This window comes from Zonotrichia leucophrys, chromosome 2 (assembly GCF_028769735.1).
Source record: "Zonotrichia leucophrys gambelii isolate GWCS_2022_RI chromosome 2, RI_Zleu_2.0, whole genome shotgun sequence".
NCBI classification, from domain to species: domain Eukaryota; kingdom Metazoa; phylum Chordata; class Aves; order Passeriformes; family Passerellidae; genus Zonotrichia; species Zonotrichia leucophrys.
This window is the reverse complement of record NC_088171.1, coordinates 55,544,926-55,563,390: the sequence shown is the minus strand read 5'-3', so window position 1 is coordinate 55,563,390 and position 18,465 is coordinate 55,544,926. Positions and strand designations below refer to the sequence as shown.

Sequence of the window (18,465 nt, the reverse complement as noted above, 5' to 3'; positions counted from 1 at the left end):
GCGCCTGGCGCTGAAGGGGAGGAGGCAAGAGTGCGGGGCGGGGAAGAGGAAGGCGGCCTGGAGCGGAGCGGCTTGTCTGCCCACAGCTCCGGTTCTCCCAGCCCCTCACGGGGAACGGTTGGTAGGGGACGGTGGAGAGGGTAAAGTGAGGTAGCAGTTCCCTTGTCGCGGCCCGTGGGCGGTCCGTGTGCGGACTGTGGTTGCCCTTGGGCGGCTTTTGCCACTGTTCCCCTATCTCTGGGCGTAGGGAGTGAGGGAAGGAAGGAGCCTGAAGTGATTCCGGGATCCACGGGCCCCTCACACCACTGGAAACGGTGGAGGGAAGAGTGAAACAATTGCCCCCTCCCTCCTGAGGCGTCCCGGTTCTGCGGCAGGCTGGCCCGCAGGTAAGACTCCCTGGGGCCCAGGCAGGATAAGGGCGAGGGCCGGGAGGAGGAAGGGTGTCAGTCATAGACACAAAACTCGGGCGACGAAGCGGGGCGGGAACCCGGTTCTTCAGGTTTGGAGGAGCGGTTCAGCCGGAACTCGTTGGTCAGGTCGGCGAGCAGGAGAGCCTTGGGGCGGCGGCGTGCGGCCCCTTCCGTGTGCCCGCGCTCGCCTTGGTGCGGGCGGACCCGGGGAAGCCGAGCCCTTCCGGCGGTCTGCGGCTGCTGCTCGCCGGCGCGATCCCTCTTCCTGCTCCTCGGGGAGCTGCCGTGCGCCCCTTGGGGGCTGAGTGGGAACGGCGAACTGACGGAGAAAGGCAGATGTGCTGAAATCACAGCGGTGTGTGTTTTTCGGTGCCTCTCTCCTGCTTCCTGAGAGCACGTTACCGCGGCTTCGCCGTTCCCGGAACAGTAGGGCGTGCCCCCTCTGCAGCGAACTGCGCTGGGAGTCGGTCACTCTTCTGATGCTTAGTCGTTTGGTTTTTAATAATTTATTTTGGAGTACGCTGTTTTATTTTTAGTATCCCCTGTTGCTATAATTATAAAAACGTTGTTGAGGGTGATAAGAGAGATGAACATATTCATGAGTTTGGAAGGAGCCGAAAACAGTTCCGGACTGGGATCTGCTCAATGTGTTTTCAGTGATTTTCGGTTTGAATCCGAGCGTGACTCTTTGAAGGGCAGTGTTATGTGTTTCACTGATAATAAAAATATTTTGTAGATGAAGTAGTACTGTGTTGACTTTTATGTGATATGCTCAGTGGTTTTTCGCATTTTAGAGAGCTGCAGGCATTTTTTACTTGAAATGAGGAAGGTCTAAGAAGAATTTTCTCCCTTCAAAATTATTGGGGTAAAACATCTCTAGAGATGTAGGGCGGGAGGTTTGCTACAAAGTATAATATTAAATCAGTGTTTGTCTGAGCTCTTTAAACGTTCATTGTGTCTTGATTGCGAAATGATGTAATTAAATGTATTGAGGCCCAGAAACAGTTACCCTCTTAATATACATCTGCTTCCGTGGTTAATGTAATTGCTTAGTGATGATGTAAGAAAAGATAAAAGGTGCTTTAGCAGTACAAAATTGTTTGACGTACATGACATAATTTTCCTATTGTTTCCTGTTACTTGGGTTTGGAGGTGTTTAGCCTACTGGGAAGTCAGTCTTACCTGAACTGAATTCTTGCCTGTAACTGGAAACTTGTGAATAGAAGACGGGTTGTGTGAAATGTGTCATGTGTAGCTTGTTGACCTAAACAACAGTATTTCTTGTGAATTGACTACAGAGGAGCATTTTTAAAAGTCTCATTCTCTCAGAAGATGGCACAGTATTTTAAAACATGTAAACTTTCAGAAAGTGCTGTTTACACTCTGTGCAGTGGGGATATATAGAGCTTATGAAGGTCTAGATTTTCATATAGCACACAAACTGGCATGTGCATATACCAAAAAAACCTAGATCAGTATCATACATAATTGAATAGCTCTGGTATATAATGTAAGCAGAGGATAATAGATTTGATACTGTGTTGTTGTTTGTAAGATCCTAATGTGAAGATGTGTGGTGATAGTAATGAGTTAGTGCAGTCCACTAGCATTACAATAAAAATGCTATAACTACTTTCTGAGAAAGTAATTAAATTTTATTATCTTAATGTCTGGAAACTAAGTAACGTGTAATTGTAGGTAAAGGACAGTTTGTGTTTATGCATTACATGCCCTGCAAAATAGTTTATGTAAGTAACACTGTCTGCTTGTGAAGGTGATATTAAAGCTCACATTTCCTTGAGCTAAGTTAACAGTGTTAGATCTGCTTTAAGGGAGGAGGTGAGGGGGTATTTATGAAAGAAGGGTCAGGTGGATATCAGTGTTTCTAAGCCTACAAACTTCGCTACCATAGCAGAGAACTAGTCAGCAGGAATGATGTCAGCTGATTGTTTCCTTCAACTGCTGTTCCTTCTAAGGGGTGCCCAGGACAATTTCTTTCCCTTGCTGCAGTAGCTTTTCTTCACTGTACTGTAACTGTAGCACGAGTAGGAAAGAGTGTAGGAGTGTATTAAATTGATGGGGGAAAAATATTTTAAATAGTTGCAGCTTGTTACAGTGTGTGGGTTGTTACCATGGGGCACTCCATTAAAAAAAGAAGTGGAGCCTCAATATAACAGCAGTGTTTGGTTTTTTAATGAGCAATGAATCATTCTTTTCCAAAATGACAGAAAGGGCACTCATTTTGAAAAAGCTGACAGTGTAAAAATGATGGTTGCTTCATTTTAGAGTAAACGCTTCTGAAGGATCCTTGTGGGGTTTTTTTAATTATGCATTTTCGTAATTTTTTATAGTGCTCATTTTAGTACTGTCATCCCCTTATGTTTTAAAGTTCTATTTGAATTCTTAGTTTATTCCTGGATCTCCAGCATTTACAGTAGCACTGATTCTAGAAAAGTCAATCCCTGTTACATTGCTTTTCTGAAAGTTATATATGCTTTAAACTGTGCCCCTAGAGATCCTCTGGTGAGTCACCATTATAAGAGCTTTCCAGATGCTGCCTGTAACTAATGATTTTGTGTATGCAATGTACTTTTTGCAGTACTGGTATCTACAGTTGCAGCTGTTGGCAACTGACTGGCAGAGAACTCATACATCATAAACCAAGTTGCCACTACTTGAAACTGCAAGGCGCTGTTTTGGAATTTTGGTGATTTGCAGAGAGTGGTGAAGGTCACCAGAGACAGCTTGGTAGGTCTGGAGGTGTCTCATGGTTCTGCAGGGCTGTAGGATGCTGTTAGTGCATGGGCACACATAAAGCATTGCAAGACGGTGATAGGCACTGGGACACTTCATGGATTCATCAGGCACTTGCAGACTCTTGTAAGCTGCATAATGGCTTTTGAATTGTTTGAACTGGGGACTTCCTCTTGGTCTCTAACTTCTTAACAGCAACAAACTGAGGGATTTCAACTCCCTCTAAGGAATTACAATTCAATTGCTAAATACCATGAACTCATAAGAAATTGTATTTCTCGGATTTTAAAACGGCAAGTAAACTGCAAATATACGGCATTAAGGGGGTGGATCGTGCAGTTGTCTAAAGAGTAGGTTATTTTCCTGAAAAAGCTGACATAAGCTTGTCCACTCAGAGCAGAAACTTTGTGCTAACAGTTTTTGAAGTGGGCCATGATTAGAGATGAACAGCTTCTTTAAACAGAAACACTATTCATCGGCTGGAATAACTTTTCTCCAATATAGTGGTAAGCACTGTAATCTTTTGGCAGACTGTAATTATATGCTTTTCTCAGTCTTTGCATTTTCCCTTTAATGTTTGCCTCTTCCACTCATAGTAGCAGCTCTTTTTTGGCAATAGTTCTCGTTTCAGTTAATATTCTGAATGAAAATTCCAAATGAATCCTTAAAATTATTGCTTTAAAACTCAGTCTTATTTCTTTCTCAGTGCATTAAAACCTGATGTATTTCTATCTCTTCCTACATGCCCCTTTGTTGGATCATGGTCACCCTGTTTCATGCAACCCTTTTTCCTGCATGGGTGGTTTTGGACCTATGAGCAAACATCAACTGCAAAGAGAGTACCCTTGTATGGGGTCTTTCTTCTGAGGAGGACCCTTGTGTCTGTCTTGCATAATTTAAAATTTTTCAATCCCTGTTTGCTTTGTATCCCTTCAAGTTTGCTTGGACAAAGACTGAAGATCACAAGATTGTGGTTTCCAATATGATTATGCTCCTTCTCAATTATGAATGCAACTGTTGTAGTACTAATACTTTTGCATTCAGATTCTAAAAGACATTAGTTCTAGAGCAGTACCGTTCTTCTCTGTTGTTGAATCAATTATACAGAGATGTTGTCTACACAGGTGAATTTTAGTAATCTTGTAGTCTTGCTTGAAAGGGAAAAGGGGAGTTTTGCTCTGTTATTTATAGCCTGTTCACACCAAGATATCTGGATCCTATGCGTGTAATGCCAAGTATGCTGGCATACGACCCAGGCATTTGGAACAGGTGGTGCCATGGGAGATAGCGAGTGACAGGCCCTGAACTTGTAGTGTAGCGAAGTTTTTTTTCCTCTGAGACAAATCAGACCTTTTTCTAGGAAGCAAAAAAGAAACAAGGAGAGCCTTTAGTCGGAGGGTAAAATGAAGACTAGACAGCAAAGACTTGTGGAAGAGATAAAATGTATATATGCCTGAAGTGAAGACAAATGAGAAGGCATTTGAAGGATTTCATCTCAGGTCTTCTGTTTTGTTTGGGGACTTCGGAGACTTCTGTGATTTGGAATGAAATGCAACAGGATGTCACTCATCGGTTGTGTAATAAGTGTGTTACTGTGTCTGTTAGAACTAGGCATGTAATAGACGTGCCTCAGGAATTTTTAACTGTAAATGCAGCAGATATTATAGTGTTCCTTCCTTTTGTATTTATCTTTCTAAACCATAAAAGACAATAGCAATCTGCTCTTTGTCTGATTTTGTTTTGGTGTTCTCTTTAATTATTTTTTATGAAAATTCTAATGTCACGGTGTGTATTAAATTCTTTATTGTATGCTGCAGCAAAATTCTTTATCCCATGCAGGAAAAGAACTTTTTGTATAATCAGAAAGTTATTGAAGCGAAACATCTCAAAAGTATTTCTACATGTATGTTAAGTATTGATATCTTATATTTTCCTGAGAAGTAACAGAATTATATTTATAGTATTAGACTAATTAGCATATTAGCAATATATCTAGGTTTCTGTAGTACTGAACTTAATAACAAGAAATTAAATACTCTGACATACATCAGCCACATTAAAAGTTAAATGGAATGGAAGAAATTGTGACAAGACCTTTGAAGAAGTATTAAAACATCTAATTAAAGAGAACTTATATTGAGGTGTAATTTCAAAATTGCGAACAATAATAAATGTAGAACCATATATTTTATTTTAGGAAGATTCTTTGGAGGTCATCCTTTGCCCAAAGCATTGTCAATTAGAAAAGGTTTTTCAGAGCCTTGTCAGGTTAAGTTTTTACCATCTTCAGGGGTGGATATTTCACAGCCTCTCTAGGCTGGTGTTTAACTGTTATGTTCTTCAACTCTAGGGTCTCCTATGTGCACATGATTTCTACTGGAGATGTGGACACTCTAGATTTGTGTGCATCTGTGCTGTTCTCTGATATGTCCCAATGCAGATGCCAGTGAGACCATACCCAACAAGTTCACATTCACACACCTGAGGTGTGCACTGGCCCTCCCTGTACTGACCACCTGCTGGCTGGAGTGCAGGATTTGCATCCACTAGGAGGGATGCTGTGGTGGTGGTTTAGCTTGGGCAGGTACCATGCAGTCAGTGGGGCGGCTTCTGACAGCATCAAACTGGGGTTTGACTGATGCTGTTACCCCTCCAAAGTTACTGCTACTGTCACTGTTGATTTGGGTTTTATTTTCAAGAGGACTCCTTTACTTCAAACAAGTGTTTCTGTCTGATTTCCTAGTTTCTGTTTAACGTAACCGACAGGCCTCTTGCTCTGGTGTAACATGACGTGGTTTGGGCCTCTACCCTGTCAGACAGTTTTGCTTATTTGATTCACGCACACAGATTCCCATCTTCACCTTTGTTATTACCCAGACTGTTCTTTCAAGGGTGGGGCTTGGCAAGCACCCACCACTCCACCTGTGTCACCAAACAGTGGCCCTAATGTTTTCTTAGTCATTCTTGTGTTCCCAATGTCCTTAGAATCGCCTTTCTCTTTGTCCTTATCAGCCTTTGCTAGTTTTGGCTTCAGCTGGCTTTGATTTTCTTAATTCCTCCTTGCTGGCAAAGACAACATCTCTGTATACCTTCTGGGTAACCTGTTGTGTTCTGTCTTGTGTTTGGGCTCAGTCAGGAGTTCTGTGCTTGTTCTAGGTGAGAAGTGTGGTAGATTGCTGGCAGGGATGCCACACTTGCCTTCCTCTGCAGCGACTGAGATTTAGTGTGTTTTCCTCATTTAAAGCATCAGTATCTAATTTTTACGAAATTACTGCTCTGTAAATTAGTATTTCCTGTAAACTGAACATAACTATACTAAAATTAGCTCTGTTTTAGCTAGAAACTATTCCATTCCCCAAATCAGTCTGCCAGCTGAGAGCATTTCGCTGAGTTAACAAACCAAAGTTTGTTGTGTATTAGAAATGGTACGTTGTTTAGAGGATGTCAAGAAATGTAGTTCAAGTCTATGCTATGTGCAGTTATTCTGCAGTTTTTTCTAACATGGTAAATACTTTTAAAAGAAATATGGCCTTTAATGTGTCAATTAAAATAATTTTATGTTTAGTGACTTTTAGTAGATAGATTGGATTTCTGTTCTTATACGAACCTGTTTATTGTAATGAACACTTAATGATTTTTCTTGTGGCTAGTGTATAACATTGTTAAAGCCTTCTGTAGTATGGGTGGTATTATTTTGTGTCCATGTAACTTTTAGTTTGGGCCCTGTCTGCTTTTAATATGTGAAGTCAGCCAATAAGAATTACTGAAAAAAGATGCAGATTTTTTGACACATTCAGAATGTGGACAGCAACTTGCAGTTCTGGGCTTAAACCTTTGCCACAGAGATCTCCAAACTGTTTGTGTGTATATTTGTCTAAATTTACTTGAATACAAGATACAAGTTTACTTGCTTGTTTTTAAGACTAAATATACAGACTTTTACCAAATGAAATACCAGTGACAATATTGAGCAGATGAAGAACAGTAAAGTACCTGTAAAATTTGAAGCAGAGTAAAAAAACCTTATTGCTTGCAAGGAAAAGAAAGCAGTAATAGTACAAAGTTATTAAAGGAAGGATGATGAAAAGGTGTAGAAGCTAAAATATAAGAGAAAAAAAAAAGGCCTGTGATGCCACTTGGTGTCTTTCAGTGTCAGAAAATACCCCAATATATTTTGGCTTTGTGATTGCTGTGTAAAAGTAATAAAGTAAAAACTCTGCTTGTACAAAAATAGCTATCACTTTGGGGTTTTTTCCTCCTTCCTTTTTGACTAAACTATAATCAATTACTGAGTCTTTGCTAGTTAGATCCAGTAAGAAAGGCAGTTATTGTACCAGTTCAGTTTCCAAAGGATAGCCAATACTAGATACCTTTTTGATCTCTTCTTCCTGCAAACAGAAGTTTTTTATTATAACTAAGGTGTTTTCTCAAACCCTGTGTAGGATACTTACCTTGTCAAATAGCTGGGTTACCACCAAATTCTAGTCTGACATTTGAGAGGATCTGGCTGTCTGGAAGTAGGATTTCTTTAGGATATTTGAAAAAACTTATATAGTTGTTTTTTGATTTTTTTTTTGGTGTAACATTTTTTGATTGTGTCTGTATGGGCTATGTTATGTTTTGTTTAGTTGGTCATTTTTATATGCTTGCAATTCATAAGAGATTTCTGGAGGAAAAGTAAGGGTATATGATGGTAGAATACTTCGCTCTTCATTTCCCAGTTTGAGAATCTTGTTAGGCAAAAGAGTGGGGTTTTTTGCATAAAGGTGTCAATTTCTGCTATAGTAAAACTTTTGCTTTAGAAGACAGCAGCTCAGTTGCACGAGAACAGCTGCATTAAAGCGTAAGTCAGTCACATCTACCTACTTGGATGCTTAGTAAAGTTTGTCTTCTGAGTCTTTTCTGTGTTGAGGAGACCTCTAATGATCATGCACATTTAATTCTTGAACACTGTTGTCTATAGGGGTCTTTTTTCAACATCTGTTAATTAAATGGATGTATCTTTTCAGGAGTTACATAAATTGACAGAGAACAGAGGCATTCTTTTTGAGCCAGGAGCAGTTTACAGCTGTGCCTGACTTTGAACCTGTAGGTAAACTCATGAGTTCTGTTCAGTAGAAAAATTCTCTCTGTGCACCTTGAAGGATGCAGTGGTGTTCTGTAATGCTGCCACAAGCTTTTGTGTGGCCATTACATGCCAATTGCATATAGATGTCTTGAGTATTATGTAGCCAAAGACTGGAAAACTTTGAACATTTTGGTATCTAGATTGGTTGATTGTTTTTAATTCCAGATATTAATTAAAACTGAGCTTTGTCTTATCTGTGTTTTCAAATACAGATTCAGAGAATAAAAATGGGAACTCCTGGATCAGGACGGAAGAGAACTCCAGTGAAAGACAGATTTTCTGCAGAAGATGAAGCACTAAGCAGCATTGCCCGAGAGGTTTGCTCATTTTAAAGTTTCTTGAATTCAGAAATAGGGATGAAAGTAAACTCATTATCTAGGAAAAGTTAATTTTTTATTGATGTGCATAAAAAAGTGTAATTAGCCAAAAATATGACAATTAATGTAAGCTAAGAGGATTATTGATCAAAAAATCACATTAACTGAAATGTCAACATAGTGAGATATTAACTGTATGACTAGTGTAACCTTATGGATTTACATTAAAGCCTAGCAGCTATTTCTACAGATACTTACATGCTTAAAGAGAAGTGAAAAATATAGCTGCTATTTCAAGTGTAAAACTAAAAAACATACACATTTATCCTGTTACAGTGTGTGGTATACTTAAGATGTTAAGTATGGTGTATTAGTATTGAATGGGCAGTAGTCACTATTAAAATATATTTGTAATAGTATCTGTTTTAAATGTGAGAAATCAATTTTTTTCCAAATAAGCCTAATATGTACACTGTACCAGGAATTCCACCACCTAAAAAGAGAGGACTGGGAGATAACCAGCAAAAAGTGCAATTAAGAAAAAGTTGATACAAAGGGGAATTTTGTCCCATGGGATTTTGGCAGTTGGAATTTGAAGTCTTAGAAATGTCTCTTTGGAACAGAGTTTTTCTCGGTGGAGTTAGAAATGTCTCTTTGGACCAGAGTTTTTCTCGGTGGAGATGCTGTGACTAGGGAACAAAAGTCTTAGTACTGTTTGTATACAAGTGAATTTAGGTTCTTTGGGGCTACATTATCTACAAAGCTGCTTGCCCTAGTTAACATAAAGGAGTGCAAAATGCAGATTCTATTGGCTTTGTAATGTAAATAGTTGTCTGTATATGTGTATGTAAGACAAAGTAGGAGGTGATAGATCTCTGAAGAGAAAGCTTATTTAGGCATTTTCAAGCGTATCTATCATAGACTGTAGGCAAAATATATGCCTTGTCATTAAAAAAAAAAATTAGTTGGTAACTTTTCAGAAAGTTTTGTTGTCAGTCACGTTCTAGTTCTACTGGAAGGTCTCACACTATCAACCAAGTCCTGTGTGGGACTCTGGATAATATATGATCTCACTCGTCAAGTTCCATCACTCATTCTTTGGTGAAAACAGTGAGTAAAAAAGAAAGAACATGGCCTTAAATTTCTTTGAGTATATGCATGCTTCCATAACATCAACTTGTTGTTTAACCTAGAAAAGGATCTCAATAGTAACAAGTTATGTATAATATCTTATTTAAAATTACTGTTGGGCTTAGTTCTCTTACATCCCATTGTTTTAGAAGACATTACTTACTAGAATTGAATTGAATCCTGTAATCCATGTGTCTTCTGTGGAAAAGCTTCCAAAAGATGTTCTAGGTATTAAGAGATGGTAAACAGAATATGCAGAAACAGAAGGCTGCACTCAGGATAATCTGTGTGATGAAGCTGCATAAAGTGCTCTGGGATTGAGAGCAGTCACAAAATGGCACTAGGAAGTATTGCAATTTGTAATACAAAGAACTATAGTAAAGTGGCTCTAATGTAGTCTATGACATTTCAAGGTGTTTTTACTCTAAAAGTTCAGATTTCAGAAAGTGCTATTCTTATTCTTTGTTACCATTTTTAATATGACAAAATTGTGATTCCCTTTTTCTATGGCATGTGTCAAAAAAAGATATCTTCCTTTTAGTACCAGTAAACATTGCTTTTTAGGAAATTTGGTTTAAAGAATTCTTTCGCACTGATCCACTAAGTTCATTTCCATATAGTCATTTTAGTGCACTGGTTCAATCTGCTGTCATTTTAAATGAAAATATTTAATGGAAAATAAGGGCACTATTGTAAGCATCTGAGGTACCTGGTCAGACTGCTTCCTCTTTGATATTTCTTTGGTTTTTTTCCATCTTTCCTTTGCATCAGAAAACTTTTTTCTTCTGTTGGCTGTCCCCTCCCCTTTATTTCTTGTACTTAACTTCTGTTATATAGAGAGCTCTTCCACATATTTTCCTTGGTGTGGGACTATGCATTGAGATAATAGACAGAGGCATTTTTACAGTGTCTCTGTGTTACACACAAATATGCTAAAACATCAACACTAGAGTGAATTTCTCCCTTGTTTCAAGAACTTTTGAGCTGCTAAACCTCTTTCTTAGGGACCTACTTTTTATACTATGGTGTATTATTTTTTCTGACATTGAATTTCCTTGCTGACTGGAACTGAGGAAGAGTCAAGGTGATCCAGGGACGGGGATCTATCTATCTGTGCATCCTTTCCTGGAAGCAATGCACTTTCCCTATTTGACAGTGTCTGAAGAGAGGTTACTCATAGGTGATCAGTTTGGCAGTCTTATCCTGGTACAGCAGTCTATCAGACTGTGGTGATTTTAGTTTGAACACCAATTTTGTGTGGTGGTTTTGGTTCACCAATTTGACATTTCTCAGCCAATGCACTAATTAATGTAGTGGGTTCAGTGCTGGCTAAACGCCAGTGCATTTACTAGAATGTGCTTATTTCCTTGTGGGATAGGATTAAGAGGAGGGCAAAGCAGGCTCAAAACTTTAAAAGGGTATAAAGAAAGCTTATATTAACAGAAACTAAACGAATAATAATAATACCTTCAGAACACTTCTTCCCCCCTCCCTAACACTTTCTTTCCTACTGATATTGTAAAGAGACAAAACTTTAAACACACATGCTTTTTTCAAAAGCTGCAGGAGCAGGTGTAGATATATTGTCCATGTGTTTCCTGCAAGGAGATAACAGAACTGTGGGTTTCAAAGCACCCAGCTACATTAAAATGGAGTAGTGATGAGTGTATTCTAATTACAGCAAGGTTAATTAGAAGTCAGCTTATCATTTAAAAGAAATAAAAAAGCCTATCTCCTGAAAATATAGAGTTTTTTTATATGACCTTTTGGTTCTTTCTCTAGCTTTTATAATGGGTTCTGAAGCGGTTAGCTTTCTAAGATTGACAAAGAAAAAGTCACCTGGTGTAGAAGACAGTTTCATGTGTCTTGTGCAAAGTTTGAGCTTCCCAAAGTACAGGTAATGATTGTCTAGCGTAACTTCAGGCTCCTGGCAACATTTTAGTCTCATTTGTTAAACAAAAAGACTTAACTGCTTGAAAATTCCCACGTTGTTATATAAATGAAAATTGAGATTCATATTTTCAAGGTTATGTTCACAGTCTACATTGAACACAGCTGATATGATCTCAAGATGTTTTCCCTGTGTGTTTGTTGTGGGGATTCTCCCCTTATTAAATTCCTTAGCCGACAGAATATCATTGGCTGAGTTGTGCATCACTGTTTCACTTGTCTGTATTTTCAGACACATTGTTCATTTTAAATATTTAGCAGTAACCTGTCATCACCATCTTTTAGGATTACATGAGACCTCTTTTTCCAAAACCAGTTTAATTTAATTATGTGAGAACAGAGGTTTCAGTCACTTCTGTGTTCTTGCACTGCTCAGATACAATGAATATCATGGCAGAGAGTGATAAGTCTGACACATGTCATCTCACTGTCCTCAACCTGCTAAGCAGGAGTTTGAAGGCACAATCAGGATTTACCATTCACAGCCTTTCTTTGAGTGTTACCATCAGCAGCTCTTCCATTCTTCAGGGCTGTGTAACTAGGTGACAGAGAACTAGAGGTTGTGGACAAGCAACATTGCAACAACGTTCACTGTGTTTCTGCCTTGTAGAATGTTGTCTCTGTGTTTTGGTTTGGTGGATTTTTTCTCAGGAATTGTTCCCATGACTATTTTCACTATATAGCAAGGGCGTGGAAAACTCTTAAGGTGTTTTCTCATGGGAGAGAATAAAGATTAATTTTGATTTGAAATTCACTTTGTAGTAGCTCAGCTGTGAGCAGAGTGCAGTTGTTCTTACTTTGATAGAGATGTAATGTTGCGGAATTGCCATGATAGAAAAAGCTGAGTTGAATATTTTTAAATGTTTGAGAGCTATATCATGAATTTAGAAACAGTTAACAACAGTCTTTTTCATACGAATCTATTTAAAGTTTCGTATGTGCTTTCCTCTTTGTGTAGGTTAAGAAAACAAGCAAAGTCCCAAAGAATTCCATCCTCATGGATATTGTCTTTGTAGATGCTAGGTGATTTTTTAATTTTGTTTTGGTAAGAGGTCACTAAATATTTTTCAATTGGCTGTTTCTACCTTAGTATTAATTCAAAACCTTGTTTGCTTTTGTTTTTAAAAGTGATTAAGGATATTTTATAGGATATAAGATATTCTAGAGATGTTATAATATATATGTGAATCTGTACAATAAGAGGAAAAAGAATGAGACATCAAAAATAAAGACTATTAAAACTTTAAGTCATGTTAAAAACGTAAGATTTTGTTGTTTGTAGGCAAATGGGGCAGAGACATGAGAAGTAAGTGGAAAAGAGTTTTCTGAGGAGCCATAAGAAATACTTTTGGCACATAAGTGATGATGTTGCCTTGATTTCATCAGACAGTAGGGAGATAAGGGCAAAAAGCATGGGAATGAGAATACAGAAAAATCGAGCAGCAGAAGGAATCATAGTTGAGCTAAAAGTTTGAATTGAAAGGGACCTTACAGATCATCCAATTCCAACCCCCATGCCATGGGGGGGTTGGAATTTGGCACAGAATCCTCCTCTGTTTGCTTGATGAGAAAAGGTGAAATTCAGTTGCTGTACGTAGTTATCTTTTAAGAATTACAGTGAACATTATCATTCTCACCCCGCTGCTGAGCAGAGCTGGCAGGGTGTCCTAGCGCCGTTGGGCGGACCCGTGGCAGACGGGGAGCAGCGGGTCCCGCAGCAGGGGCGCTCAGTTCCCTCACTGCTGCCATCTGGTGGAGGAAGTGAAACGCTCCCTACCCGGGCCTCCTGCGTTGGAAACTGCAGGACTGCACATCCCTTGCCAGAGGGAGAAACGAGTTCCATGTAATATGTATACATCGGCCCATGATGACAAAATAATTCACATTTTTTCAGAGGTGAATAACATTTTAAGATAGCCTGTATTTTAACCTTATGAAGCTTTTATGCTGAGTCCAACCTAAATAAAGAATCACCTTCTCCAGAATATAAAAATTAAAAATAAAATACTGTTACTTTCTAGTGAATTTCTTCTTGCAGGCAAGGGAAGGAAAAAGATGCCTATCTACATTATGGAGATAGATATTATGCTTCTCCTTGCTCAGCATGGAGGGAAGCCTCTACCATATAAATTTTGTGTTAATTTTATACTGCTTACCTGGGAAAAAAACATGGTTGTTACTATGAAGAGACTAAGAAAAATACATCAGAAAGGAGAGACTCCAGACTCAATTTTTACAATGGCAGTCAAGTTAAAGTCTCATCTTTCTTTTCTTCTTTCTTTCTTGCCAAAAATAATTTTGGTATAACTGAAGAACTACATGTTATCCTTGAAAGTTGAGCTGAGTTTTCCAAAGATTGTGGTAGAATACATATTTAAAAACAAATATGAAAAAATTGAAGAAGTAGAGATGGCTTTCTAAATGACTATAAATAGGTTATAATAACTGGATTTTAGGTGAAAATCAGGAAACTGTGACCTCCTAGAAGAACAACATTGTCTTGCTACCTCTGTATTTACTAAATATATGCAATAAAATAAACCAATCAAAGTGAATACTGCTGTAAGGTACTGCTTAACTGCTTGAAAACAGCCAGGATAATAATCTTCTAGAATGAAATGCTTTTTACGCAGTGACAAGGAAATGCTGGGGTTTTTTTTGTTCAAGTAATGGTTTTAGGTATCTGTTTTGAAATGAGTAATTCCAGAACTGTGGTGAACAGATTGCTTTGCTTTGTTACTTAGACCAGAGCTAATACCCAAAGAAATACAGGATTGCTTTAAAAACACAAATTTGTCCCAGAGTGGAAGGTAAATATGAATAGTATGAGTGTGTTCATATACAAAAGAAAATTTAGAGATTTAGTTATAATTTAATAATTTATTAATTAGTCCTTTTTTCTTATCCAAGTAAATTCTCAAGGACTTTTTTCCTTGTATTCCTACCCAATTTCTTTTGTTACAAAGATTTCCTCTGTAGTCTTCTATGTCCTTTTGTGGTCAATTCCCTGAATAAATTCCATGATGAATTATTGTATCTTTACCTAATGGCTGTTTTCCTTCCAGATTTTATAACATTCTTTCCATTTAAGCCACTAGTGCAAGTGCACCAGGTTTATATACCTCATATCTTATTTTTTCAAGAAAATTCAGCTATCCCATTTCTTTTTATCAGTTGAAAGTTCCCTTAGGAAGCTTCTGAAATGATGTCAGAGTTGCTAGATCTTGGACAATACATAGTTTAATTTTTACTTCAGAAAAATAGAAACTTGGTATGTTATAATACTTTATAATAAGCTGTACTTCAATTAGATAATATTACAATGGATATTTATTATAATATATTTTATTAATGTGTCTGGTCTAAAGACTGTATAGAGAATGACCAGAGAAACTGAAACCAAGGCTGTGGTGGACAGTCTATCCTTTTCTAAGACTGGACTTTGTTTAATGCAGGCTGTAGAAAGCAATCTGTATTGGCTCCCAAGCTGCTATGAGCAACGAATAGGGATGTATTTGGTACGCTCTCTGAAGTCAAATTCTAGTTCAATTGAGAAGCATGATAACATGACTCCCTCTACTTTTGCTGGTTTATTAAAAAAAGCAAAAAACAAAATGAGTAGTCTAGTGTTTCCATTCTCCTCCTATAGTTCAGATTTTATCTAAAGCTATTGTGGCTCTACATTTTCCTTAGCAGGTATTTAAAGACTTTATTTCAATGGAGCAGATGAAATTTTTTGTTAAGGATTTGTTGGTGGTGATTTGTTTCACAGCTTTCATGGGCTTTTTTAGTAAGGCAACAGAGTGAATAGCAGCACCCAGGAAGAAAACTATGTCCTTCTGAATTATGGTTGTTTCTCTATTATTGTTAATTTTGAATTTCAATAATATAGCTATGAAGACTTGTGTGATTGCTGTGTCAAGAGAATGAGGCCTGTGCTCTAACAGATCTACTGAGAATTAAGAATTATTTGGTATTATGGCCTTTCTAATGGTACTGCAACTTTTCTCTTGGGTTTTTGTCGTTTTGAGATTGTGGGCTTTTTACAGGAATCTAGTTGCTCAGGTTAAAAATTAATGTAATATTAAGCCATTTCTTAAAAAAAATGCTAAAAATATAAAATTTTCTTTTTCTTCAATTTCTGGCACCCATTTTATGACAAATACTTGTAAATTCACTTGTATTTGTTACGAATATGAACGAGGCCAAACTTTCTCTGGAGGAAGAGGTTCTCGTTTATTAAAATAACTGCAAGGAACAGAGTGCCCAGGATAAGCCCAGGCACCCACACAGTGAGCCAAAAACAGAACAGTGCGCTCACCCCAAGTGTGCTGGGTTCTCCCCACAACACAAGTATCCAAAAAGAAGAACCCTGACCCAACCGAGCTCCCCCCATTTATAGCCCCGTTCAAGTCCAGGATTGGTCCATTTTGGATCTGCATGGTGCTTGGTCCATTTCCAGGCTTCTCATTGGTCTTTACTGCCGTTCATTCTCGACCAATCGTTTCTGCAGGGCTTCGAATGATTGGTCAGGTCTTCCATCCAATCCCTCTTCGACCTCGCCTTGCCCCGCCAGACTGCCCTTCCAGCCAAACGCTGGGCCCTTCTCCTAGAACATGCTAACATAATACAATTAATATAACATAATTAATACAATATATTTGAACTATACCCCAATTTAACATAACTTTTACTTATAACATATTTTATCAACAGTTTAGTAAATGCTAAGAAATGGAGTTTCCCTTTTACTGTAGGCATTTAAAGTTAGGTCTCTGGGTGTATGACTAGGGGAGAGTGGTGAAATGTGAATTGATTTTTCACATGAATCAGTAAACCAAATAACTTTGTATCTTAATGGTATTATCTTTGTATTAAATTTGTAACTTAATAGTAAAACCTTGCCAGAGCATAAAGGCCAAATGCATATATCTGCAATTTTATAAACAAAGCTAAACCCAAGCTTATTAGCTTTTTGAGTCCTTTTTCTTTCTGTGCTGCATACCTGTCAGTGTGACAGTTTATATAAGACAAAGCAATAATGGGCTACAAATAGAAGTACTTCCTCTTGCATGGCAATTTTCTTGCTTTGCTTTGGTGTTATCATCATGTAGAAAGAGGAGTAGCTTTAAGCTGCTTTGAAGGAAGATTGCATTATGGCAGTCAGGAGTGTTGACACAGCCTCGGATTGTTTTATCCGCATATGCAAAATTCAGAAAAAATAGTCTTCATGAGTCACTTGGAGTTAAGACAAACTGTTTTGAGTAATAAAGCTATAGTGTGTCTGCCTTCTGTCTTGTCATTATTTGATATTTTGTGCTTGTAGTCTAATCATAATTTGAAGTTAACCTCCCAAGTTATATACCTGTTTCATTTTCCTGAAGCGCAGTAAAACAGCTTTATAGGTTTCCAATGTTTTACTTGCTGTGACAGTGGCAAAAGCAAGGAAAACTCTATCCTTAATCAAAAGCAAAAAACCAAAAATCTATTGGATTTTACATTTTAAGAACTTGTTTAATTGGTTGTTTGTTAGGAGTTCTGAATTTTTAGCTGCTGCTGATTCTCAAAAGACTTTTAATTAGCATTACATAGACAGCTGGAATCTTTGGTGGAAAACCTGTCTTCAGTGGTTTAATATTTAAAGAATTTGAGAGAATTTTTGTCAGCTCACTATTCAAACATGAAAAAATTGAGCTTGTGCTTTCTTCAAACTTCAGCTATATGGCAAAATTTATTCCCTCATATTCCCAGGGCTGTTTAATACCTTTATCAATGACACTGTTAGTGGGATTGAGTGTGCCCTCAGCAAATTTGCAGATCTGTGAAGCAGTGGTTCAGTTGGCACAACCGAAGGATGGGATGCCATCCAGAGCCACATGGACACATTTGGGCCCATGAGAACCTCTTGAAGGTCAACAAGTCCAGATACAATATACTGCATGTCAGTCAGGGCAACCTCAGATGCGAGTCCAGACTGGGAGAAGTTGTTGTTGGTGGCAGCAAAGATGCTCAGAGGACTGGAGCACTTCACCTATAAAGACAGGCTGAGAGAGCTGGGGTTGTTCAGCCTGGAGAAGAGATGTATTTGGGGAGACCTCACTGTGACCTTCCAGTACCTGAAACAGGCTTATGAGAAACAGGGAGAGTAAGTTTTTTTTACACAGGCAGATAGCGTTAGGACATAGGGGAATGTATGGTTTTGAAGTAAAGAGAGTAAGTTTAGATTAGATGTTAGGAGGAAATTCTTACTAGGGGAGTGGTGAGTCCTGGCCACTGGAACAAGTGGCCAGAGAAGTTGTCGATGTCCCATCCCTGGAACTGTTCAAGGCCAGGCTGGATGGAGCACTGAGCAGCCTGCTTTAGTTGATGGCACCTGATCTGGGCATTGGAAGTAGATGATCTTTATGATCTGTTCATACCCAAGCCATTCTGTGACTTTTTAATGACCATCTAATTCTTTCAACTAGTAATGCTATCTTGGAAGAGTTTAGTTGCATATTATTTTTGAAATTTCATTATTGATCACTTCTGTATTATGATGTTAAAATCTTAATGTGTATTTGTGAAGAGATTTGAGTACTCAAACCATTATTCAAAAAACTTTTTTTAAACTTTAATTATTTTCCATTTACTTGTAGGCTGAAGCCAGACTTGCAGCAAAACGGGCGGCTCGAGCAGAAGCAAGAGATATACGTATGAGAGAGCTGGAGCGACAGCAAAAAGAGGTAGTGTAATTCACCAGGAATTATTGCAGACCTTTACAAAACTTCATATT

General features: G+C 38.2%; 1 protein-coding gene across 6 annotated transcripts in view; it reads left to right on the top strand.

The window, feature by feature from the left end:
• Positions 1-247: 247 nt before the first annotated feature.
• Positions 248-18,465, top strand: part of LRRFIP2 (LRR binding FLII interacting protein 2) — a 55,709-nt gene continuing 37,491 nt past the window's right edge. For all 6 annotated transcript variants that reach the window (XM_064705062.1, XM_064705060.1, XM_064705058.1 and 3 more), the window contains exons 1-3: positions 248-386; positions 8,505-8,609; positions 18,329-18,415. In XM_064705062.1, coding sequence (XP_064561132.1) covers positions 8,520-8,609; positions 18,329-18,415 — 177 coding nt within the window. In that variant the 5' untranslated portion in view covers positions 248-386; positions 8,505-8,519. The remainder of the gene's footprint in view (positions 387-8,504; positions 8,610-18,328; positions 18,416-18,465) is intronic.